This window comes from Suillus clintonianus (genome assembly GCF_016758775.1).
Source record: "Suillus clintonianus strain FC179 chromosome Unknown DEU56scaffold_90, whole genome shotgun sequence".
In the NCBI taxonomy this organism is placed as follows: domain Eukaryota; kingdom Fungi; phylum Basidiomycota; class Agaricomycetes; order Boletales; family Suillaceae; genus Suillus; species Suillus clintonianus.
This window is the reverse complement of record NW_024539314.1, coordinates 21,150-43,662: the sequence shown is the minus strand read 5'-3', so window position 1 is coordinate 43,662 and position 22,513 is coordinate 21,150. Positions and strand designations below refer to the sequence as shown.

The 22,513-nt window shown below is 48.3% G+C and overlaps 6 protein-coding genes across 6 annotated transcripts; 3 read left to right on the top strand and 3 right to left on the bottom strand.

The window, feature by feature from the left end:
- DEU56DRAFT_825829 (uncharacterized protein) lies at positions 1–1,506 on the bottom strand. The gene is made up of 6 exons (XM_041354308.1): positions 1,395–1,506; positions 839–1,338; positions 767–791; positions 591–713; positions 372–541; positions 1–321 (listed from the first exon to the last, which is right to left on the bottom strand). Exons 1-6 carry the CDS (start codon positions 1,493–1,495, stop codon positions 149–151), a joined length of 1,092 nt encoding a protein of 363 aa, XP_041204403.1. The 5' UTR covers positions 1,496–1,506; the 3' UTR covers positions 1–148.
- Positions 1,507–1,617: 111 nt separating this feature from the next.
- On the top strand, positions 1,618–4,375 carry DEU56DRAFT_825826 (heat shock protein 70 family). The gene is made up of 8 exons (XM_041354307.1): positions 1,618–1,827; positions 1,876–1,996; positions 2,048–2,240; positions 2,292–2,394; positions 2,448–2,998; positions 3,046–3,317; positions 3,370–3,573; positions 3,625–4,375. The coding sequence occupies exons 1-8, from the start codon at positions 1,683–1,685 to the stop codon at positions 4,037–4,039; spliced, it is 2,004 nt and encodes a 667-aa protein (XP_041204402.1). The 5' UTR covers positions 1,618–1,682; the 3' UTR covers positions 4,040–4,375.
- A 1,836-nt stretch (positions 4,376–6,211) lies between these two features.
- On the bottom strand, positions 6,212–10,210 carry DEU56DRAFT_825821 (uncharacterized protein). The gene is made up of 11 exons (XM_041354306.1): positions 10,091–10,210; positions 9,730–10,032; positions 9,391–9,672; positions 8,999–9,336; positions 8,694–8,949; positions 8,178–8,647; positions 7,929–8,128; positions 7,397–7,878; positions 7,230–7,345; positions 6,609–7,176; positions 6,212–6,554 (listed from the first exon to the last, which is right to left on the bottom strand). Exons 1-11 carry the CDS (start codon positions 10,115–10,117, stop codon positions 6,324–6,326), a joined length of 3,273 nt encoding a protein of 1,090 aa, XP_041204401.1. The 5' UTR covers positions 10,118–10,210; the 3' UTR covers positions 6,212–6,323.
- Positions 10,211–12,220: 2,010 nt separating this feature from the next.
- DEU56DRAFT_759389 (uncharacterized protein) lies at positions 12,221–14,393 on the bottom strand (the record flags this gene model as incomplete). Its single annotated transcript, XM_041350310.1, has 9 exons — positions 12,221–12,277; positions 12,326–12,352; positions 12,404–12,506; positions 12,556–12,822; positions 12,866–13,139; positions 13,196–13,348; positions 13,399–14,000; positions 14,057–14,166; positions 14,223–14,393. 9 exons carry the CDS (start codon positions 14,391–14,393, stop codon positions 12,221–12,223), a joined length of 1,764 nt encoding a protein of 587 aa, XP_041204400.1.
- Positions 14,394–14,545: 152 nt separating this feature from the next.
- On the top strand, positions 14,546–15,289 carry DEU56DRAFT_916649 (uncharacterized protein; the record flags this gene model as incomplete). The annotated part of the gene is made up of 4 exons (XM_041357884.1): positions 14,546–14,686; positions 14,748–14,857; positions 14,906–15,025; positions 15,082–15,289. 4 exons carry the CDS (start codon positions 14,546–14,548, stop codon positions 15,287–15,289), a joined length of 579 nt encoding a protein of 192 aa, XP_041204399.1.
- A 5,021-nt stretch (positions 15,290–20,310) lies between these two features.
- Positions 20,311–22,463, top strand: DEU56DRAFT_744020 (cytochrome P450; the record flags this gene model as incomplete). Its single annotated transcript, XM_041349046.1, has 13 exons — positions 20,311–20,468; positions 20,529–20,625; positions 20,677–20,813; positions 20,867–20,992; positions 21,041–21,290; positions 21,339–21,458; positions 21,512–21,614; positions 21,668–21,757; positions 21,811–21,812; positions 21,864–21,952; positions 21,997–22,125; positions 22,175–22,204; positions 22,259–22,463. The coding sequence occupies 13 exons, from the start codon at positions 20,311–20,313 to the stop codon at positions 22,461–22,463; spliced, it is 1,536 nt and encodes a 511-aa protein (XP_041204398.1).
- Positions 22,464–22,513: the final 50 nt, after the last annotated feature.

The window sequence follows — 22,513 nt, the reverse complement described above, 5'->3', positions numbered from 1 at the left end:
AAGCGAGTTGGGATACATGTAGAGTTTAAAATTAGAAGTTGAATGACACACAATGATGCAATGTACATTATATGGTGTTCAAAGTCTGTAAGTATATATAGGCTGAACTTGGGCAAGCTCGCAACTCAGACTAATCTATTAGCAGGCCTCAACTTGGGACTTGACGCCTCTCATCGAAGGCTGACCCCTCAGCTTTGAGTTCAGCATGGCCCATGTTTTCCAACTTCTTATCGAAATCGCACTTCCGATATCCTGACACAATGCGTTCGAGCAGCTCCGAAGTAGACACACCCGGTGTACGGCGGGTAGGAATGAATTTACCTGAGCATGTCAACTTTTAACGGAGTAGAGAGAAAAGACAAGGAACAGACCTTGTGCCTTTACAAATGTGTAGACATCATCATGACCATCCGAGACGTAGGGGAGTTCGTCGTGGGCAACGTAGTCGATATTCCACTTGTCGAGAAAAGCTTGGTCGAGGACCCATGGGGAGCCAGGAATGACCTCGTCAACCCAGCGGCAATGTCTCACAGCCTCACATCTATCAGCAATGATTAAGTATTAAGATACGGAGAACTTGAGCATCATACCGCTCAGCATGTGTCATCACACAGCGTGCTTTATTGGCGATGACGTCCTCATCGGAATTAACACCGACGAGTAGATGTACAGATGGAAAAGACAGTTTGGCTTGCCGCAATTGCAGTGCATGACTGGCTCGACAATCAGTACATATGGTTACACAGGAAGGGAGGGACGGATATACCCAAAATGAAATAGATCATATACTCCTAATTTGAATTAGCAAAAAGCTTCTATAAATTAAAGGAATGTTTACCGTCCGCAAAAATTCTGACAGGCCGATTTAGTGGCGGTTGGTTAATCTTGTAGGACCTAGAGGGTTGGCCTTCGATTGCCTTGCGTATGAAGGCCTGAATATGGTCGGGTGTGAGGGCAGCGGGGTTAAATGTAGACATTGCTTCAGCAGTAGGCATTGGTTCATCGGGTGCAAGCGCAGCAGGTTTCGAAGATGGCAGGACATCGTCGATTTGAGATGTCAATGTTGAAGCGGATGAAGAATGATGAAGGGTGGGATGTAATGATGTCTTATTGAAGGGATGCGAACCGGCTGCTGCTGTGACGCTGCTCTCTACATCACCATCATATGTTTGGGAATCAGTGCCATCATCTGAGAGCATGCTGGAGGCCAACTGATGACGTGCACGAGATGCTGCCTTTGATTGAAATGGTGGTTTAGCTGAACGAGAGACGGTTGGAAGGGACATGGCACTAGAGCCTCCGTCATCGGTACTGAGAGGGTCATTATCTTCTTCTGACCTGATAAAGCGAGGTAAACAACATGAACAAGGACATGTAAAAGGAGTAGTACTTGCGCGTCATAAGTAGGAGAATCTGTCGAATGGTGCTTTGCAAAGGAACGCTTTGAATGCAAAGTCTTTTTATGATGATGAAACGATTCAGTTGATGAATCCATAATGTAGTTACTGATAGACTAAAGTGGGTGATATATTTGGCCCATCTATGAGATGGCATCACGTGATAACTTGACTTATGTAATTAAGGGCGTGTGAGTGTATACGTGTCATTTGCGTGTCCTTTGAAAGACATAAATACACCGGAGCTGGTTCACCAACCAAGTACCAACTTCTCTTGTCACAACAATGTCTGGTCGTCCAAGTCGCGCCAAATCATGGCGTATGGCGTCCTCCCTGTCTCTGTTTTTCCTTGCATTCCTTGCAATCATTTGTTTCTGTCCCGCTGTCGCAGCAAATTCTAACAGTGAATACGGTACGGTTATAGGCATAGGTAAGCGTACCTACACTGCGTCACTCTTCAAATCACTGACCTTACTAGACTTGGGAACCACTTATTCTTGCGTCGGCGTTCAACGTGGCGGTCGTGTCGAAATTATCGCCAACGACCAGGGTCACCGTATAACACCCTCATGGGTCAGCTTCACTGATGACGAGCGGCTGTAAGTTTTTTTATGTAGCCCATGCAATCAGTGCTGATATATTCCATACAGAGTTGGTGATAGCGCCAAGAACGCGTTCCATTCAAATCCGACTAACACTGTCTTTGACGCCAAACGTCTCATTGGCCGAAAGATGGACGACCTGGAATTAAAGAAGGACATGAAGCACTTCCCTTTCAACGTTGTTGACAAGGGGGGTAAACCAGCCATTTCCATTGGTTTCAAGGGTGAAACCCGCCAATTTGTGAGTACCAAGACCAATCACTGAATGTTTTCAACTGACTGTTCCCTCTAGACTCCGGAAGAGATCAGCGCCATGATCCTTACAAAGATGAAGGAGACGGCAGAGGCCTATCTCGGCGAGAAGGTCACCCACGCGGTAGTAACAGTTCCTGCATGTAAGCCTATAACATTGATTTCACCATCTCTCGCTAATGAATATTGTTTCAAGACTTCAATGACGCCCAGCGTCAAGCCACGAAAGATGCCGGTACGATTGCTGGGTTAAATATTCTCCGTATCATCAACGAGCCCACTGCTGCCGCTATCGCCTATGGTCTTAACAAGAAGGGCGGGGAGTCCCAAATTATTGTCTATGACCTTGGAGGAGGAACTTTTGATGTCTCCTTGCTCTCGATCGACGATGGTGTTTTCGAGGTCTTGGCAACTGCTGGTGACACGCACCTTGGTGGTGAGGATTTCGATAACCGCGTCATCGACCATCTTGTCAAACAATACAAGAAGAAGACCGGCACTGATGTCACCAGCAACCTCCGCGCCATGGGCAAGCTGAAGCGCGAGGTTGAGAAGGCCAAGCGCACTCTGTCCAGCCAGCAGTCGACCCGCATCGAAATTGAGTCCTTCGAGGACGGCAACGACTTTTCGGAGACGCTCACTCGCGCGAAGTTTGAAGAGCTAAACATGGATCTGTTCCGTAAGACCATGAAGCCCGTCGAGCAGGTACTCAAGGATGCGAAGATCAACAAGGAGAACATCGATGAGGTCAGGCGTTTTGCGTCCCTTATTTACGCTGTCTAACATGGTTGCAGGTTGTTCTTGTTGGTGGTTCGACCCGCATTCCCAAGGTTCAACAGCTCCTCAAGGAGTATTTCGGCAAAGAAGCGTCGAAGGGTATTAACCCCGATGAGGCTGTCGCTTACGGTGCCGCTGTCCAGGGCGGTATCCTCTCTGGTGAAGAGGGCACCGAAGACGTGGTCTTGGTGGATGTCTGTCCTTTGACACTTGGTATCGAGACCACGGGTGGTGTTTTCACCAAGCTCATTCCCCGTAACACTGTTATTCCCACTCGCAAGTCACAGATGTCAGTGTCCATGTTCCTGCGCATCAATGCATCGTACTGACAATCTACAAAGCTTCTCAACGGCAGCTGACAACCAGCCCACTGTTCTAATCCAGGTCTTTGAGGGCGAGCGCTCGTTGACCAAGGACAATAACCTACTCGGCAAGTTCGAACTCTCGAGCATTCCCCCTGCTCCTCGTGGTGTTCCTCAGATCGAGGTCACCTTTGAGATCGACGCCAACGGTATCATGAAGGTCGGTGCATCTGACAAGGGAACGTAAGTCATTGGCCATCGCTCAGCATTATAGGACGCTGACCGTGCTCTTAGTGGTAAATCCGAGTCAATCACGATCACGAACGAGAAGGGTCGTCTTTCCAAGGAGGACATTGAGCGCATGGTCCGCGAGGCTGAAGATTTCGCCTCAGAGGATGAAGCCAACCGCAAGCGCATCGAGTCACTCAACTCCCTCTCCACGTTCGTCTACGGACTCAAGTCCCAACTCGGTGACCAGTCTGGCCTTGGTGGCAAGATTGACGATGATGACAAGAAGACCATCCTTGCCTCGATCAAGGAGGCCACGGAGTGGATTGATGAAAATGGCCAGAGTGCTACCACTGAGGAGTTCGAAGAGAAGCTGTCGGAGATTCAAAGCGTCGTCAACCCCATCACGAGCGAGCTCTACAGTGGAGGTGCCAGCGAGCCTGAGGATGATGGACCTTATTATGACCATGATGAGCTGTGAGGCGGGCGCGGTGGGATAATCCCGATAAAAGTTGTACGTCAGTATCGGTAACATAGAGCCATATTATTTCAATGGACGCATTCCAACTTCTACAATGCCTCGCGGAAATGAGCGATATATATGCGCGCCATTCCTTGCGTGATGAAAATTTTCGGTTATTCGCAGTTTCCACTTGATCGCCCTCCGTTAGGATTTATGAACTGCCCTTCAAGTACGTCTCTCGATCGAGTTATTGGTAGTTGTCTCGTAGTAGTCAATTGTCTGTCAATACACGCGTTCCAGGAAGCGGTGTTCTGCCGGTCGCGGCTATTAGTGTGCAGTACTATACTTTCGTTTGATCAGATAGTCCTTGTATATTGTATATTCCGCAAGTGTATAGAGACTAGTTGTGACGTTAACATATCCATACATATAATACTATCGAGCACACGACTACTTAGAGCTCACGTCCAGACAATGCCGATGACCTGGCTAGTACATGTGAACGAACGTCACTTCGTCTGCCTTCTTTAGGTCCGCTGTGAGACCTCGTGAGACCTCACACGTCCCCGCCTTCCATCTTTTCGTACGTGATAGCGCCGACAATCCCTGAGATCTATAGATCGTCGTCAACGTACTTTCCACGTCATACGACACGAAGAGCAGATAAGTATGACGCTCCAAACCCCACTTTAATAAACTGCGCGATACACAACATTGAGTGCGCGATACACTATAGAGTGCGCGATACACAACAATCGCGTGCGCGATACAACATCGAGTGCGTGATACACTCACTGATGCGCGATACACTTACTGAGTGCGCGATACTACTGTACTGGATTGCACTCCAACGTCGCCCCAGTGCCTCCCGACGCGATGCTACCATCCCAGTGAGCTCCGTCTGATTGGCCTGAACATCGATCTGGCAAAATGCGCTCCGTACAGCGACACGTGTGGCGTGCACAATGTCGAGCACTTCTTTCTCGACGATGCGCAGTGCATTCAGCTGGTAGGATGGTTGTGTGGCAAGGACTATGATTGCTAGCTGGTGTGCGGGAGTGTCACAGGGACGCAGAAAGTGGGCGTGATTGGCGAGTAGGTTATTGATGTTATCTGTATGAGCATGCATATATGTAGTGCTGTGGCAAAATTCTCGGAGCTGTAAGTGGCTACACGCATGAGGGTGGGGAGGAGCTCTTCACAAAAGTCGACATCATCCATTCCATCCGCTTCGTCGGATATGTAGACGTGTCGGCTGTCCACAGTCACGACAACGGGTTAACGTTTCCAGGCTCGAGCGGACTAAGCGGGAGATATTGTTGCCATTCACGTTGGCGTTGACGAGAGTATTCCCAAAGTGAATGTTTGCATTGTCATTTGAGGGGCTCTCGACTGAGACATGGAGGGCGTTGGCGAGGGTATGCCCAAAGTGAATGTTTTGTTTGCTTCTGTTAGATTTTGAAGGACGCAGCACTGAACCAGGGACCACTGCTACCCGGGTATACCCGTGCAGTCCCCTAAGCGCAACTGCTACTCACTCGAATCAACACGACTTATTTCGCTCGCTTTGAAGTACAACATCAAAGAATTCTTGCCGCATGCTTTCGAGCGCCTCATTCTAGCTAGCATCAATGACATGTCTGATGACGAATGTCACGCTGTTGGGCCCATTGTGTGGAACACAATATTCAAGGTCAAAGAATGTCTGGATGTACACCGTTGGATTATTGCATGTGAAGCCCCACCTATGGTACATGCAGGAACTTGCACGAAGCAAAAGAGATGCGAGGAGGACTGGAAACAGCTGTGGTGGAACGGAATGGGTCGGTTTCTGCTGGATAGGCGAAATCCACAACCTTACAAGGACTCCTGCCATCGAACGGTTTGAGAAACTCGACATTGGCGAGATAAACCCAGATTGCTGGAAAGCTGTATTATTCATTGTGAAAGGCCAAAGTGCCTTTGATCACAAGCGAAAACTTATCACTCGCACAGCTGACAATCTCACAAAATACTCGATTGTCAAGCCCAACTTCGAAGATTTTGGCCGTGCAGTTTAGTAGCAATATCTACGTTTTTATTGTATTGTGCACTCGACGTTGTCTATCGCGCACCCGATGTTGTCTATCGCGCATTCGGTTGTGTATCGCGCACTCAATGTTGTGTATCGCGCAGTTTATTAAAGTGGGGTTTGGAGCGTCATAGATAAGCCTTGTTAATTGTGTTGTTAGCTACTGTGATGAAAGTACAATTGACCTGTAAGTACAAGTGTGATGGTATTGTGAGAACGAATCGAGAAGCTCTATACGTTGCGATACTCGAAGGCAGGGCTTCCAGGTTCGGAGGACTCCACGATAGTGCGCGTGAAACCAGGACCCTCTCTTTGCAACGCCTCCTCAACAGAGAAAACTTCCACATCTTCCAAACTCAAAGACTTTTGGAGATACGGCAGTAACTCCTTCAAAATTTCAGACTCAGAGAACAACAAAGTTCTCCGGAACGCAGCATTAACCCCAATTTCTGACATTCGTTTCTGCATTTTCGAGATGATATGAGCCAATAAAAACGGTAATGGACATGTCCTTACCTTGAACGCCTGGATGAATGGCATAGCGCGCTTGTCCTTGATCAACCCTTTCTCTATCAGGACATCGCGCACTTTAGCGTCGTCTACCTTATCCTCCAGTGTTGAGTACGAATCCTTGACAGCCTGCACGCAGGTCTCCTGCCACTCAGGGAACTTGGTCGCAACATAAATCCGGACGGCCTTGGGTTTCTTGGGGTCAAACAGCGCAACTTCCCCACCCTTACCTTTCTTGCCCTTCTGCATCCTCTTCAACAACGTGATCTCCGCATCACGGATAGTTTTTAGCGTTCCACGCATGTACACACCGGTCTCGATGATCGCCCTATCAGCAGTGCGCCCTGTGTCTGGCCACAGGGCCAACTGTACCGAACGAGGCTCCTTCAACAGCTCCGTCCAGATGTGCTCCGCAAAGTGAGGAGCAAAAGGCGTGATCATCAAGGCAGCGACACGGATCCAGTATTTGACCAAGTCTGCGTGCATTCCGATGTCGGCGGTCACTTCTCGGTACCAGTCACGGGCACTCTGCAACTCGTAGAAGCCAAACTTCAGAGCGTCCTTGAAAGCGGTTCTAACGTAGACAACTTAGAGCATGATGAGGAGCTTTGGTTGGGTGGAACTCACGCGTCGAAATGACTCTTTGTGATGTTTATCAGGTCGACAATCTCCTCCTCGAACACGCGATCATGGTAAGAGTTCTTGGGACCAGTACGCAGGTTGGACTCATCCTTGAATATTTCCTAAAGCAGTCGTCAGTACGTTGTGTCATTGGAGGCCGAAAATTTTCATACCTCGCACCAGGTCATCAAGGTATGCAAGCGCAGGATGTTTGCGTTGGCAGTCTTCTCATCAAAGTTGGCATCTTCCACGCCATCGCCAGCATCCGCCAACGACAAACGCATGGCATCAGCGCCAAATTTCTGCACGCCCTCCCTCAGCGTCAGTGAGTTTCCTGTGCTCTTCGACATCTTCTTGCCATTGAGCATCAGATGTCCATTCGTGCGGATGCCCAAGGGCCACTTGTCCTCAGGAAAGATGGCGGCGTGGTTATACAGCAAGAACGTCAGGTTGTTCTGAACTAAGTCTTTGCCGGAGGAACGCATATCGAAAGGGTAGAAGTAGTTGAATTCGTGCTTCAATGCGTCGGCTTTTTCCTTTGGGAACGGCTCAGACTCTGGCCACGGTCCGTTGCAGAAGACGTATTCCCAGGCCTCGTCCGTCATCTGCTCGGCACTGACGCCCAGAGGCCCAGGTGTCCGACCAAAGATGTCATCTAAGTTAATGTGGTCAGTGAGATGATAAAAGTAAGTTCTGACACCTTACCGTGCAACAAATGTGCGACAGTGTAGTATGCCATGTAGATAGTCGAGTCACTCAAACTTTCAACCATAAATTGTGGATCCCAAGGCAGCTTAGACCCCAGGCCGTATGTCCGAGCACACGCCCACTGATTCAGCCATGCCAATGTGGCTTCGAATAAATTCCGAGTCTCAACTGTCCACGTCTCCATCTTTGCCAGTAAACTGAAGGCAAATGATAAGCAAAAGAAAAGGGGGAATACGAAAAACATGCCTTTCGGCTTGTGATCTCCACTCAGATTCGCCGTAATCCATATACCACTGGTCCATCAAGGCAACAACGCACTCATCCGCGCTGCGCGAGATGACCGGGTTCTCTGGCTCGGCGTATGCGAATGCCAATCGTTGTTCGATCATGCTTGCGCGCACTTTGGGCTTTGCCTCTTGAACGGACAGACCCTTGAACTCGCCGACCAACATCGTTCCACTGTAGAAACCCTCCTTGTACGCGATCTCCTTCGCCTCTGCCAGCTGCTTGACATCTTTCTGTGACTGAATCTTCAGTTTCTCAACCAAGCGGGGCGCGGTCAGCTCGCCATAAGTCGGAGTCGTCAGCACGGGAATCGGATCAATGGATACAAATTTGCGATCGATCTTGTAAAAATCGGGCTTTTTGCGCAGATCGTTAAGGGTTGCGAAATCATCGGGGGAATCTGACGGTACAGAAGTGACGACACCGGTACCCTAAGACAATGTCAAAAACATCTACTACAAAGCTACGACGACTGACCTTCGTAGCCAAAACATTATCCATGGGCAGGACATATACTTCGGGAACCAGTCCAAATGGTGCTTTAATCTTCGTGCCGATCATGTCCGCGCCATCGATCTCCAACAGCTGTTGAGTCTGGCCGCGCTCAGGCGATAGACCTTGGAATGCCATGTTACGGGCTGCACGATAAGTGCATACAAATGCTTCTGTATCGTTGATCGCGAAGACTCCGTATTTTATGGATGTGCCGACGAAGCAGTTGGTTTGGCCATACCTGTGGATGTACTAAGAGACAATGTTAAGATGAAGACGAGGATACCGACATGGTCTCGGGACGCAACGTAGCAGCCACCAAAAATACTTTCCGACCATCTACTTTGCCTTCAATGACCTTTGCAGCTGGACTCCATTCTACTACCTCCATCTTGACACCAGTGTACTCTTGGGGGTTGACGCCTTCACCGTCGGACCGATCATGGTCCATACAAGGTTGTCCGTCTTTAGGGCTGTAGATCGTGTATCGCTCCCCAAACTTGACTTTTCCCAGTGCGTGTAACTTGTTCATTTGCCAACGGACGAAGGAGTCGTAGTAAGGGTTCAGGTCAGTTGTGACAAACGAACGTCTCCAATCGATACGATTTCCCATTGCGTTGTTATCCTCCTGTAGTACATAAATGAGAAAAGTAGAAAATTAACCGACGATCAGTTTACGCACCTTGCAGATTGGAGGAAAGTGTTCTAGCCAGTGATGAGGATCTGCAAACTTCTTGACTTCTGTGCGCGGGACGCCGATTGACAACATGATCTGGAATTGGTATGCTAGTCCTGTGGATTTTGCGGCGATCTTGCCCTTCGTGGCTTTCCCGACTGCTGCTGAAGGTATGGCTGGGCCGTTTGGCGCCGCTTTTATAGGTTTGTCGTCTTGCGCCTCTTCATCAAATCGTTCAAAATCTGGTCCAAAGATCTCCATCTCACGAATTATTTTGTCAGCAGCAGCCTGTGCAAGAAATCAGAAATCAGACAAACGATCCCCAAATGACTGGTATTTACTCACCTTGATCGGCATGCCAGTTGCATGCAAACCATGAGGGAACAAGACACGCTTGCCCAATAATCTCTGGTACCCGGCGGCAAATTCGATCTTCGAGATGGTGAACGCGTGACCCAGATGCAAAGAGCCGTTCATGTATGGGTAAGGGAAGTTGCCAAACCACTTGGGATATTTATCCCGGACTTCAGCAGGCGACAAGCCCTTCAGCTCGTCGGGTGAAGGGGCATTAACTTCGAATATAGAATCCTCCTGCCATTTCTTTTGATACTTCTTTTCCAGCTCTATGAGACGATCGCGTTTGCCTGTCTGTTATGCATCCGCCTTGTTAGTAGGGAAAGTTTATTATTGACGATGAGAAACAAACCTGGACTAACTCCATGGTATTCGCCATGGCGTATGAATTTCCTCGCGTATAGCGCCTGACTTGGCGACTCGACAGTCGCAGAATTGTTGAAATAGATATGGTGATCTGAATGACTATATATATATTATAAAGTTGACTCAGAGTCATTTTGCCAGAGAGGCCCGTAAAATACCACGGCACGTGACCTCGCTGACGAATCAGCAAACCCGACGCATTAGTGTAGAATCACTGGTTGACACTACTGTAGAGATACGACACTAGGTTCGTCACAGGTCACAGCCATCAACGAATCGAACCTATTTGGTGTGACTGTCACACCAATTTTTTGGGGGCCGAAGCTAATTTGTGACATGTGGTAAAAACATACAGAAAAACATATAAAAAACATACAAAAAACATATAAAAAACAACAATGTCCAGCTAGATTCTACCTGTTACTTCTCAACTTTATAATAAGATATGAATCAGACAAGAAGCCTTGACAAAATCACAATTTCCGAAGCTATTTTTTATGTGGTCACAGGTGACAGGGTAATTCGAAGCTGTGACACTAAGCGTGACTTTGTCACGTGCTGCACGTGACGAAGCTAGTGTCGTATCTCTACAGTATCATTCCTTGACACACTTGGCCATAACTCATTAAAATAATGTTTGATACACCTCAGCAGTGCGGGACATGTACCTCAAGGGATCTGTATGTCCGAACGTGCTCACAGATGGCGAAATAATACCCAGCGGTCGACTAGAGTTCAGGGATGTAGATGACGTGGTCACTCAGGCTGCGCATGAGTGAGCAGAGTTTGCACAAGGACGAGAGGAATTGGACCCTGAGAGATTGAAAACGCGAGCAGAGGGTGCAGGTTCTGATCCTGAAGATGAACGTGCAGAGTAGGGGCTTGGGTGCGAGCGCATGGAGTGCAGAGACCATAGGGTTCCCTCGATGAATAATTTGGGGCTCTATCAACAAATATCGTTAGTCCAAGATTGTCGACGGCGGTACCGGGACTTACAATTCCAAATGACGTCCTCCGTTCGCTTGGGTCTAGTCCTGCACTGACACCAAGGAAGCCACCAGCTTGTGATGCCGGTGCCATTTGACGAGCCCGTAATCACGGACAGTGAGTCTCTCCACGCATGGCGACTGGACAACGGGACAAGATCAGGCGGCAGCATCAAAAAAAGGTGAGGAGCATGATGAGATCAATGAACAGACGGACTGACCTCTGCTCAATCGAAGAGATGATGCATCTGGATGCACAACGTGCACCAGCGACGCGGTTGGTTGGATGATGCCACGCACTTCAAGGACAGCGCCAGTGGCCTATAATACTGAGCAATGTTGCAACGGGCGCTTGACGACGCGAGGAAGACGAGCGACGGGAAAACGAGGAAGAGGCCAGGTGCTGGCATTGATTCGACGAAGAGAATGACACAACTTGAAAGCGTAGCTGTAGTGTGACCAGATCTTTGCAGTATCCGGATAGGGGCTAAGGAGCGGAATTCAACAGATAGTACTGTGGGAAGGCTTTCGACACCCTGATACCTTTTGGGGTCAACCAGATATTTTCGGCGGTTGGTGGTGTAGAGCACTAAGTGATGGTGCGTTCTTCATCCCCAGTGAACTCTGGACATGGTCAAAACGGTTGAGAACGAGCGGAATATGACGAATTTAGAGTCACAATATATCACAACAGGAGACTCGCTCTTGGGACGAATACCATATTTCGCGAATGTTCAGGTCTTCTCGCATATTGTAGGGTATGTTAAGAATATGAATATCATTTTTCAACATATTTCAATTCTGTTCCATTGGTGTGACAAAATCAGTTGAATTCGTGCTAATTGTGCTATAATCTAATGGTACAAATAACTCGACCCGTGATCAGAAAATGCGAGAAAACACGATACGGGGCAATAATGACAACATGGAGCGCGATAGCGGAAATGACACAACAGCGACATAACAGCAGGCATAGGGCAGCGATAAGGAAGGCAAGCAGATGGTAGGCAAGACGAGAGGGTCCAGTGGAAAAAGCAGTGACATCGCAGCAAGGATAGTGGTCCAGGACCAGAGGATTGAGAAGAATAGTGCAGGGGACGACGGCAACAAGATGGGATTGTGATGCGAAGCTAGTACATAGCGCCGTCGAGAATGTCGCTGTTCTTTGTCCAGAGTCCTTCTCGTTCCTAGATGTTCATAATTAGACTAGACAATACAATGACTGTTTCACCTACTAAGCGTGCAGCCTCTGTATCATATAACTGTAGAGAGGTTAGGTGTAGAAGTACATACAAAAAGTAGCAAACACATACCTCGATTTGCTCCTTGTCCAACTGAGAATAGTATGTGTTAAATTCCTTCGTGGAACCGCCGCCGGTATTAACTTGCTTGAGCCATCGAAATGCGCACAAATTCCTATGTAATTGAATAAGTGCCGATTCTGTGAGCGAACAAATGGACTTACCGTCCATTTTTCTTGGGACCCGGTCGCATTCTGACAATTTTCTTTGATGATGCAGAAGTATCGGGGCCGTCGTTAGGGGACGCGAGTGGAGTTGACTCGGATACAGGCTTGAAAGAGGGACTGGCCGAATTTGCGATAGTCGAGGAAAGTGCTTCTGCCCCCTTAACAGCATCAGATGTACCTGGAAGTGGTACAGTGGGCGTCGTAGCGGCATTGACCATAGCTGACTTAGTCAGTGGATGGCGACTCGATCCAGTGCTACTGGTACTAATACAATTAGTTTTGTGTTGCGGTTGAGAAAAAAACTTACATTGGGTTGATTAGAAGAATCGGTGGTGGACGAATTGAGGGAGCAGGAACCAATGTAGCCGCAGGCATATTTTCTTTCCCCGAGTCGGGTGATAGTAGGGCCAAGGATTGGGTGTTAATGTGATCGTCGAGAAGCATTGGATCTATAAACGGATCAAGGGGCTCATCAAGCGGAGAACCCAGAGATGTAATGAAATTTGTACTCAGTTCAACTTGGTCATTGACAGTGCTTGAGGGCCCCGCAGATTTCACACTGCCAGCAGCAGCCTCCTCGGCTGTTGACAGACATATCAGCGTGTGACTTCAAGTCACAAATTAGAAGATAAATCACATTCAAGAGCGGGAGAGCTCGTCATTGCGTCGATGGGAGAGTTTATACTAGTAGTTGCAGCGGGAGAATTTGTGATTGCAGTGGGAGGACTTGTAGTTGCATTGGGAGGACTTGTAGCAGTGGCATTGGAAGAGTTCGAGTTCGCAGACTCGCCTAGTACAGATGTACATGAATATATGCGTCACAAATCAGAGACACTATACCTTTGACACGTTTTTTGGTGCACAGTGAGTCTGGCTCTGGGCTCCACGCTCGTTTCCTGTCCCGAGCATCCGATTCGCCATTGCTATTTTCCTCTTTGACCTTTTTAGAATGCTTAACGTAGTTACCATTGGCGTCGAGGTGATTCTTCCGCCACGATGGGTAGGAAGTGCTGCATAAGAGGTCCAATTTCCATCCGTCCGTCGCTAGCCTAAACAATGGGTGCTTTTCCTCCACGAGGCTGTGAAAAAGTAATCTGGTTGAGTGGATTAACTTGCTCCAACTCGTCGGGAGGAGTCCTTTAGTTGCGAATTCGAACCAGATGCTGCGAATTGTCTTGCGAATAGCATCAAGTAATTCTTCGGTGACTGGCTGGCCATCCTCGTGTTCTAGGTAAGGTGCGGGTCCGCGTTTTACCTTTTGCTTGAGTCCCTGAGGCGTCGAGTGCCATTTCTCCCAATCTGCACGGCTCCAAAACTTGACATCTGGATGATCTTGTTTGTCGACAGGAGGTATCTGGTTGCATGTTGGAGTAGCAGTAGTAACTCGAGTGGGATCTGTATTAGTGAGCTGCACGTTGCGTGCAAGCTCGCGGAATGCAGACCTCATCAAATAAGTAGTACCAAAGTAATAAATTCAACGAAATAAAATGAAACTTACTCTAATGTTGAATATGCCGTTTTCGCTTGAATGAGCTCGATTTGCAGCTGGTTCACCTGATTTTGTAAGGTGACGACGCGAGAGTTACTGGGGCCATGTAAATATCCATTCTGAAATTCAAATTTGTGTCGCAAAATCAGATCTTTGTGTGCTAGTTGTGACTTACTTGAAATAGAGCAGAATTGCTATCGTTTGACTCCAATTGTCCTTGAGAAAAATCGAGTGCAGCGGAGCATAGTTCGAAAGAACCGGAAGGAAGTGGCGATGGTGTGAGTAATGGTGGGCTGGAATTATCAGAAGACTGGTAATAAGGAATCCGTGTGGAATAAAACGACATGACGGATGCAGAGAAAGAGGGGCATACAACTTGAAGACGTCAGAATGAGAAGTGGAATGGCTTAGTCATTATGTCGTCTAAGTCTTTTCTCGTCTAAGTCTAAATTTCTAAGTCTCTCCCTAAATCCTGCTTGTACATATATTATGCCTTCCATGCCAGCCTCATCTCACGTTATCAACTGGACGGACAAAACAGTTTTCCGTGACAATATCCTTGTCATGGAAGTTGAAAATCTCCTCAATGGTTGGCCGACATATGAGATCAATTTTACACCACAAAACCCAGGACCGTTGGTAGGCTATCTACATATCTACTAATACAACTATTGCTTATATGCTGATGTCTGCACCACAGAAACTGCTCATTCGCCTCAAAGATGCTGTGAAACTCGTTGAACTCGAAGATTCTTCAGATAGCGAAGCCGAGGAGTTGTTGCCTGGCAGCAAACTGAAAGGACGGAAGACGTGACATTTTCATTATTTTCCCTGAGCCCATATTAATACACCTTCTAGTACCTCTCAATCTCATACCAAGGACTCCGAGTCCAACGTCAAGGACTCGTCCCATCCAGACGTAATGCAATCAGATGCCGGGGACTCGTGCTATCGGGCCAAGACAATGATATCTACCGAGTAAGTTTTCTCTTCCGTTCACTCCTGCAGTTGACTGACTATGATTTTATATCCAGTAACTGCTTTCATGCAAAGCCTGTACAACTCATCGGAGTTCTCAAAGACCCTGTCTCCCGTAAACGTAAATTCCAAGAGAGCGAATGGCCACCTCGTCGCCGCCGCACGTACAGGCATATCTCTCCCAGCCAGGATATCAATGCGCTCCAAGCTTTTAGAACTTTTCCTGCCGCTGTCGCAGTGGCAAAAGCAAACACCACGAAGTAGATTCCACCAGATGTAAAGTTTCGTTCTATTTGCTCTGTACCTTTCGCATGCCTCACTCTGCACTTTGCTCCGTGTTTTTTTGGCACCTTGTATCCTATCTCCTTTCGCATCCTGCTCGCATTCCATTCAACATTCGAGACAAAGTATTGTACTGCCATAGTGACTGTCATCACCTGTATTGTTGTTATACCAGTTGAATTGTACAAAAAATTGATCGCGCATTCAAAGCTATGTGTCCGTTTCATTATCATCATCATGAATGTCCTCCTCTCCGTCCTCAACTTCTGTTGGATCACCCAAGATGCCGAATGTTGCAACATTAAGGCCCGGTTTTTCGACCATAAAATAACGATGTTCTTCAACACCAGATGGTAGCCGAGGGTAATGCGGCACCATCGCAACGACATCGGTGATGCTCTTCACGTCAATGACACAGATGTTATCTTGTTCATAAGTGCACGAGGCGACAGTATGAAATGACAACTCAAGCAGGTCCTTGTCGGGGAGGGAATATAGCATGACAACTGCAACATTAAGAAATGTCCATTCATCACCATTATCCTCGTCTCCGTTGGCTTCAACTGCGAGTTGTGAAAAGTAGCGGACTTCACCAAAACGTGTCGCACCATCAAGAGTAAACTAAAAAAATGTGTCAGAGTTAAATACAATAACATGAATGAAAAAAATACCTTGACATTTCGAGAGACACGCAACTTATGTGGAGGTTTCAAAGATTCTCGCCAATGCGAGCGGGCAATCTGACCATTAGGTAGCTGGAGACGAGCCCACTTAAATATCTGTGGAGGGGGCCCGTCAAGAAACAGTGCAATAGCTTCTCTCTCGGCACCTTGTGGGTAAGCTGGTCGTGGATCTCGCTTGCGGAGAAGTGCGTAACCACCCCCAAGGTCAACTGCACCAGCAGGGAGACCTTTGGGTGGTTCGTCGAGTTCGGGGAGCATCGCTTTGAGGGTATTAACTTGCGCACGACGGATGCCCTCTCTAGAGAGGTTCTCGTAAGGTTCGGATGGCTGCCGAATTTCCTGACCTAAATTGCCGATGGTCCTCTCCATTGTCCACTGGGCATAGCACACGGGAGGGCCCTTTTGCACAGCTTCGGCTACAAGGTGATTAACTTGATGAGCGCATGGACGGACGAAATGAATCCGGTCCTCTCGGCGCTGATAGTACAATGTTTCGAAATCAACCTCCCACTCGGCCAGCATGTCATGAGCTGTTTGCATTTGTGCAAAACTGATACGGTGCTGACATATGATGCGAAATCCATGGACTAACTTGCAATAGTTGCGCCAGAAAGGCTCGGGGAGGATACCATACAGTAGCGCGGGACCGAGAGCAAATAGATAGAGCTGAAATTCCCATGTTTTGTAGCTCGTGTTGATTTTGTCGGCAATATTACGTGGCTTTCGGTCGAAGGATCCCGGAAGGTGTTGACCTGCAGCTGCAACAGCTGCGCCATGCGTCTCCCAAACATCGCCGTCACTTAGAACTGCCCAGTCCCATGATGCGATATCATCTGTCAACGCACAGTCCATTGTGCCTCGCCAGAGCGAGAGTAGGAGGTCGCTTAAAAGACCCGCAAGATGCATAATGTCGGTCGAGAAACAGACTGGCACCCTGAGTGTGTGAGACGGGTGGAGTCCAAGAAGAAGACTCGGCTTCGTGATCCCAGTCTCTGTCTTTCGCATCCCGTATTGCCGCTGGTTGGGTGATGACACGAGGCGATGTAGGTTTGCAACGTACTCGTGTGATGCAGCGGGCGGAAGATTGAAGACGTCGACATCAGGGTGATTGCAACCTTCGACGTGAAAATTATTTGGTCGTAGGAGCACAGGATAGTAGTGTGTCCCTCGTCGTTTTCGCCGACCAATGAGACCACAATATAAGCGACAGCCATTTTTTCCGCAATGGCCAACCATTCCGTCGAAGTATACTAAGCCGGGGCCGTCGGCAGTCGCAAGAAACAGATAAAGGAAAGAGATGTATGCAGCGTCACGTCGAACGTCCCAGATAGATAGCCCTTCATTTTGCAGGGCAGCGAGGTGATGAAGTCCAGGAAATAAGAACGAGTCGACGTTTTTGGGTTTATTTGGTCCTGGGATGAATCCGCCTGGTAGAACATGTTTCTTCTTGTATCGAATGTCGGGAGCGAGGTTCATTATCACCCATATGTAAATCCAACAATCAGAGACCTTGCTCTCATAGAGCTGCACACCGTCCATTGAGATCATCAAGACCACGTCGTTTTCAGCGATATCGCCATTGACGACAGCTTGAAGATAGTCGCTGCCCATAACAAAATCGTCGTAGGTATCGATAGCCCCCCCTGCTTCGCGAATCTCCCGTAAAAGTTGTTCTGTGCGTTCATGCCGGTAGCGCATTTGCTTTGCACTCTCTGCGTCACGCCACAGCGCTTGAATCTGTGGTCCGATGGGAATTGTGTGGAATTTGCGGGCAACCTTGCTGCGGCCACCACTCGCTTGGAATTTGATCTGGTCATAACGATGTTTATTGCACATGGGACATTTCTCGAGGTCTGTGAAGGGGCCAGTGAATGCGACACATGTATCGAGGCACATATCGTGCGTAATCGATTCTACGCCAGTGTATTCAGCGATGATGCGTTCAATACGACGGAAGCTAGGCATGGCCTCGGCGTCAGGGTAAGTCTGTGTTGTGGAAGCACGAATACGTTCATAAGCATTTTGGGAAGAGTGTTCGAGAGCATAATATGTTCTGATTGCATGACGAACAACAGGATCTATGATATCGGGAGGTTCATGAGGCGGATTGCGTAGGTTTCGCTTCGCATCTTCATCGAGTTTTGCCACGGGATCATCTAATGAGGCTGATCGGAGGGCTAGAATGAATTGCATGGTGGTCGTCATATTAGGTAGAATGGCTAAGTCCGCAAGTTCGTCGAGATTGACAGGTGCACGTTCCATCTGAGCACCTACTTCAACACCACGATCCTCTGGCTCGTTCTGTCCTTCGGCATGATCATCTGGCTCGGCGTGATCATTCTGCCCTTCGGCGTGATCCTCTGGCTCATTCTGCACTTCGGCGTGATCATTCTGCCCTTCGGCGTGATCCTCTGGCTCATTCTGCACTTCGCCACGATCCTCTGGCTCCGAGTTGTCATTCTTATCACCCGCAGCTCTCTCAACGTGTCCTTCGTTATCACCTGTATCTCCGTGGGCGTTTTCTTCATCATCAAGATTGTGCTGATCAAAATCTGTGCATTCTTCATCTAGGGCGCACTGATTAGCACCAGTTGCTGACAGGAAGTTCAACATACCTGCTCGTATGCGCTTCCGTTGCATTTCGTGTACCTGAAATTCGCCAGGACGTTTCGGCAGAGTCACAGACTCGAGAGCCATCACATCTGCTCGGGTGGGATTGCCAGAAGGCACAGGATGCGAAGTTGATGCAGTCTGGCCATCTGCATCAATGTGGGCTTGAATTTTCGCCTGTAAGTCTGAGGAGACATTCCCAGCGCGTATGGCATTCCTTTCTTCTTCTGTTTCGGCCGCTTGGAGATGTCTGTACCACTCTGTGCGGGACACGGCGTGAGGGCGACCACCGTCGGCTCTCTTGCAGACGCAATTGTAGTCCCTACCAGGCATAGTTGTGGCACATATACTGACTGGAAGATGCGATCGTTGCTATTGATGTGATCGATGCGAAATACAATCGAGACGTTAGAAATGTACTTACCGGAAGATGCGATCGATGTGATTCAGATAGATGCGATCGATGTGATCGATGCGAAATACGATCGAGAGCAATACGATTTGACGACGCAACGCAGCGCAACGCGAAGGTGAAGCAACGTGAGAATATTGTACACGATTGTAAGATACATAATATGTGTAAACAATATTTCGGCTTATCCCAGCCGTTTTGACCATGTCCAGAGTTCACTGGGCTTCATCCCTGGAATTAAGAACCATGGACCGAACCATAGAGAACTGGACCAAACTTTTAGTTCGGTTCGAACCGTTGTTCTGGAATGCATATACCCGGCTTTCAATTTGAACGACCACCTGGACCGCGGCACGTAGCCACGTTTGCCAGAACTGTGACACCCTTGAATATTGATATCCTGCAGCGGGCGAGCCGTGTCTTTGCAGATGAAAATTTGTTTTCAAAGGACTGTGCGCGGCCCAGGGCATGGTGAGTAAGGTGCGCCATGATCATCAAATACATCATGATGAGCTGGTCCGTCCATTCCATCCCAAATAGGTGAACTACCAATATCGATGTGGATACACCACCTTTCCCGTTCCCAACTTCCACGGCACGGCAAGGAACATATCTCGAATGTGTGCCATCATGACACCTCTCCGGTCTTCGATAATTTTGCAGACCACCTTCTTACTCGTCCTTGATACGGACTGTGCGAGAATAGCAGTCGTTAACTCCTGTTAACTCACGCACCACGTCGATTTCGACTTAAGGGCAGCCGATCTTTGCCATCCCAGTCATCATACCGTGGGTCTACCAACAACTGAGCTCCATTCAGCCATGCAGATATCATCAACCGAGCTTCATCGAGCCATGCAGATTACTGACTGGTTTCCATAGGCATTATCAGGGGTCCTGGTCCAAGTCTCCGTTTTCCTGGATTTAACGAGAAGCACTACGAAAGGAGATCCGGTGGGCCAAAGGGCGAGGATGAGTGTTGATTAATTGATTACTAAGGATCACTCTCACCATAGATCTAGGTGTTTACTTTATCCGCTGGCGCCATTACCTTACCGTATCTGGGGGTAACTATTGTGCAGTCGAATGAAGCTGGGACCTTAGTGCTGCCAGGTATTATGCGAACCGCCACGTCTTTCTGCCATGCCGATAGAAGCACATCAATATTCGCACCGCTGACCGGTACAGGTCACCATTCTCTTGACAGGGAATTTAAAAGCCATTCTTCACATTGTACCGTGAATCATAGTTACAAAGAGTCCCTTCCTTGCATCCTATCAACCATGCTACAACCTGACATGCGCATCTCTGACAATTCACAGCTCATCCTCGGTGCTGCGGCTTGTCTTGGTGTCGTAATTGCTTGGGCTTACCGCCGTAAATCACAGAGCAACCTTCCCCTCCCGCCTTCCCCTCCCACTTGGAAACTTGGGGGGCATGACCTGCCAGAGCAACAGTAAACTTTCATATTCGACTTATTGACTTTTGAACGCTGATTGTTCTTGTCGCTGATAAGCCCATCCTTCACTATAGGGGAATGGATTGACGAGTACGGTCCTCTGATCACCCTTCGGTCAGGATTTGAGAAGACCGTTATTGTTGGCCGTTACAAGGTCAGTCTTTACGCTGTTTTGTCATATATACGCTCAAACATTCTGCTGCAGGCCGCTGTGGATATTTTGGAGAATCAAGGCAGATTGACAGCTGACCGCCCTCGCATGATTGCTGCTGGAGAAATGTTTCACGGCGGAATGGCTATCGGATTTGCCCACTGGGGGGAGAGATTCCGTCGGATGCGTAGGTTAGTAGTCTGTGATACTTCCCTCATCTATCTCAAATTTTAATGTGATGCAGAGCACTTCATGCGCATCTCCAGCCTAAAGCAGCTGAGACCTACGGGCCCCTGCAGATGTCACACGTGAAGAACACAGTTCTCGGCATTCTCGATGATCCACAGAACTTTCAGAGCCATGTGCTAGCGTAAGAGCTTTCGGTTATGATAGTGCATTGCTTACAGGTGGTTTGAAGTTACACTTCGACAACAATTATGAAAATTACATATGGGAAGAATACGCCCACGTCTGCGACTGATCCTGCAGTCATTGCCATTCGTCATTTCGTTAAGGTGGGTACTGCGATCGTGCGCCCTTACGCTTATCTGGTGGACACTATCCCGTGGCTCAAATACGTCCCATGGTATGGGCTCGACTTGAAACGGGAGTATGAGAGCGTCAAGAAACTTAACCTTAGTCAGTTGAACCGCGTGAAGGAACAAATGGTGTGCATTCCTTTTTAATCTTCACTTCATGTCTGACCCATTGCACAGCAGAGCGATGTGGATATCGGCCCTTCGTTCGCGAGACATATCCTAGAAAATGGCTATGGTTTATCTGAGACTGAGATGGCCTTTCTTGGCGGTTCCTTTTTTTCAGCTGGATCCGAGACGGTGAGGCGTTGTTGTGTTGCCTCCGGAGATATGTGACTGACATCGGGCGAAAGACTTCTATCTTAATTTGCACGGTATTCATGGCAGCAGCATGTTTTCCTGAGGAGCAAGCTAAAGTTCAGGCCGAGCTCGATGAGGTCATCGGAAGGCACCGAGGTAATTTGATAACCTATTAGAGTTCTATGGATTCAATAATTTCTGCACCAAAGCGCCAACCTTCGCCGACCAAGAATCCCTTCCTCGTCTGCAGGCATTTATCTCTGAGGCATTGAGATGGAGGCCACCCTTGCCTACCGGTGGTGAGTATCTTTCTTTTGGTTTGTCCCTCAATTTCACAACAATCACATTGCAGCGGTGGCTCACCGAACAACGGACGATGTGATTTGGGCAAGTCATCTTTGAAAGGCTTTACGCACGGATGATGATCTGGCCCATCAGGAAAATTATTGTATTCCAGCTGGGACCATTGTGGCCGGGAACCATTGGCAAGTATTGTGTTTCAAGATATCAAGGACCTAACTAACGGTCACTGCTTTAGGTCGATCTCTCGAGATCCAGACGTCTTCCCGGAGCCTGACGCGTTCAAGCCTCAGCGCTGGATTGACGATCAAGGTCGCCTGAAAGACGATTTCAAAGTCAAGTTATTTGTCTATGGCTTTGGCCGGCGGTGAGCACTGCTTTTCATTTATTCGTTCTTTTAATGACATTGTTTTTAGCGTATGCCCCGGTCAACATATCGCAAATAGGTAAAGCTACCCTTCCACGCACATCGTCTTCCGAACTCACTTTGACCAACACAGATCAATATTCCTCAACTCGCTTCTTATTATGTGGGCCTTCCAGCTTGCTCTGGATCCTACGAAGCCATTGGATGACACTGGACTCATGCACGGGTCGATGCCAGATGTCATGCCGTGTTCAATTAAGTTTGAGAAGAGAATTCCGGAATCGGAGCTCAGGAGCATGATGGAGCATTATCCTGAGACGTCGCCTGAGAAGTTTTGATGCCTGGATGCTTCAAGGAAAGAACAAACTTCGAACCAGTGAGACAAGCT

What these genes read in the sequence shown, in the direction of transcription:
- DEU56DRAFT_825829 (XM_041354308.1), bottom strand. Translation starts at nt 1,495, where the DNA reads ATGGATTCATCAACTGAATCGTTTCATCATCATAAAAAGACTTTGCAT. An exon ending in GATTCTCCTACTTATGACGC is followed by an intron (nt 1,339 to 1,394) that starts GCAAGTACTACT and finishes TCGCTTTATCAG; the next exon opens with GTCAGAAGAAGATAATGACC. An exon ending in TATGATCTATTTCATTTTGG is followed by an intron (nt 714 to 766) that starts GTATATCCGTCC and finishes TTGTCGAGCCAG; the next exon opens with TCATGCACTGCAATTGCGGC.
- DEU56DRAFT_825826 (XM_041354307.1), top strand. Translation starts at nt 1,683, where the DNA reads ATGTCTGGTCGTCCAAGTCGCGCCAAATCATGGCGTATGGCGTCCTCC. An exon ending in ACAAGGAGAACATCGATGAG is followed by an intron (nt 2,999 to 3,045) that starts GTCAGGCGTTTT and finishes ACATGGTTGCAG; the next exon opens with GTTGTTCTTGTTGGTGGTTC. An exon ending in CCCACTCGCAAGTCACAGAT is followed by an intron (nt 3,318 to 3,369) that starts GTCAGTGTCCAT and finishes CAATCTACAAAG; the next exon opens with CTTCTCAACGGCAGCTGACA.
- DEU56DRAFT_825821 (XM_041354306.1), bottom strand. Translation starts at nt 10,117, where the DNA reads ATGGCGAATACCATGGAGTTAGTCCAG. An exon ending in TGTCGCACATTTGTTGCACG is followed by an intron (nt 7,879 to 7,928) that starts GTAAGGTGTCAG and finishes ACATTAACTTAG; the next exon opens with ATGACATCTTTGGTCGGACA. An exon ending in ACAAAGAGTCATTTCGACGC is followed by an intron (nt 7,177 to 7,229) that starts GTGAGTTCCACC and finishes TGTCTACGTTAG; the next exon opens with AACCGCTTTCAAGGACGCTC.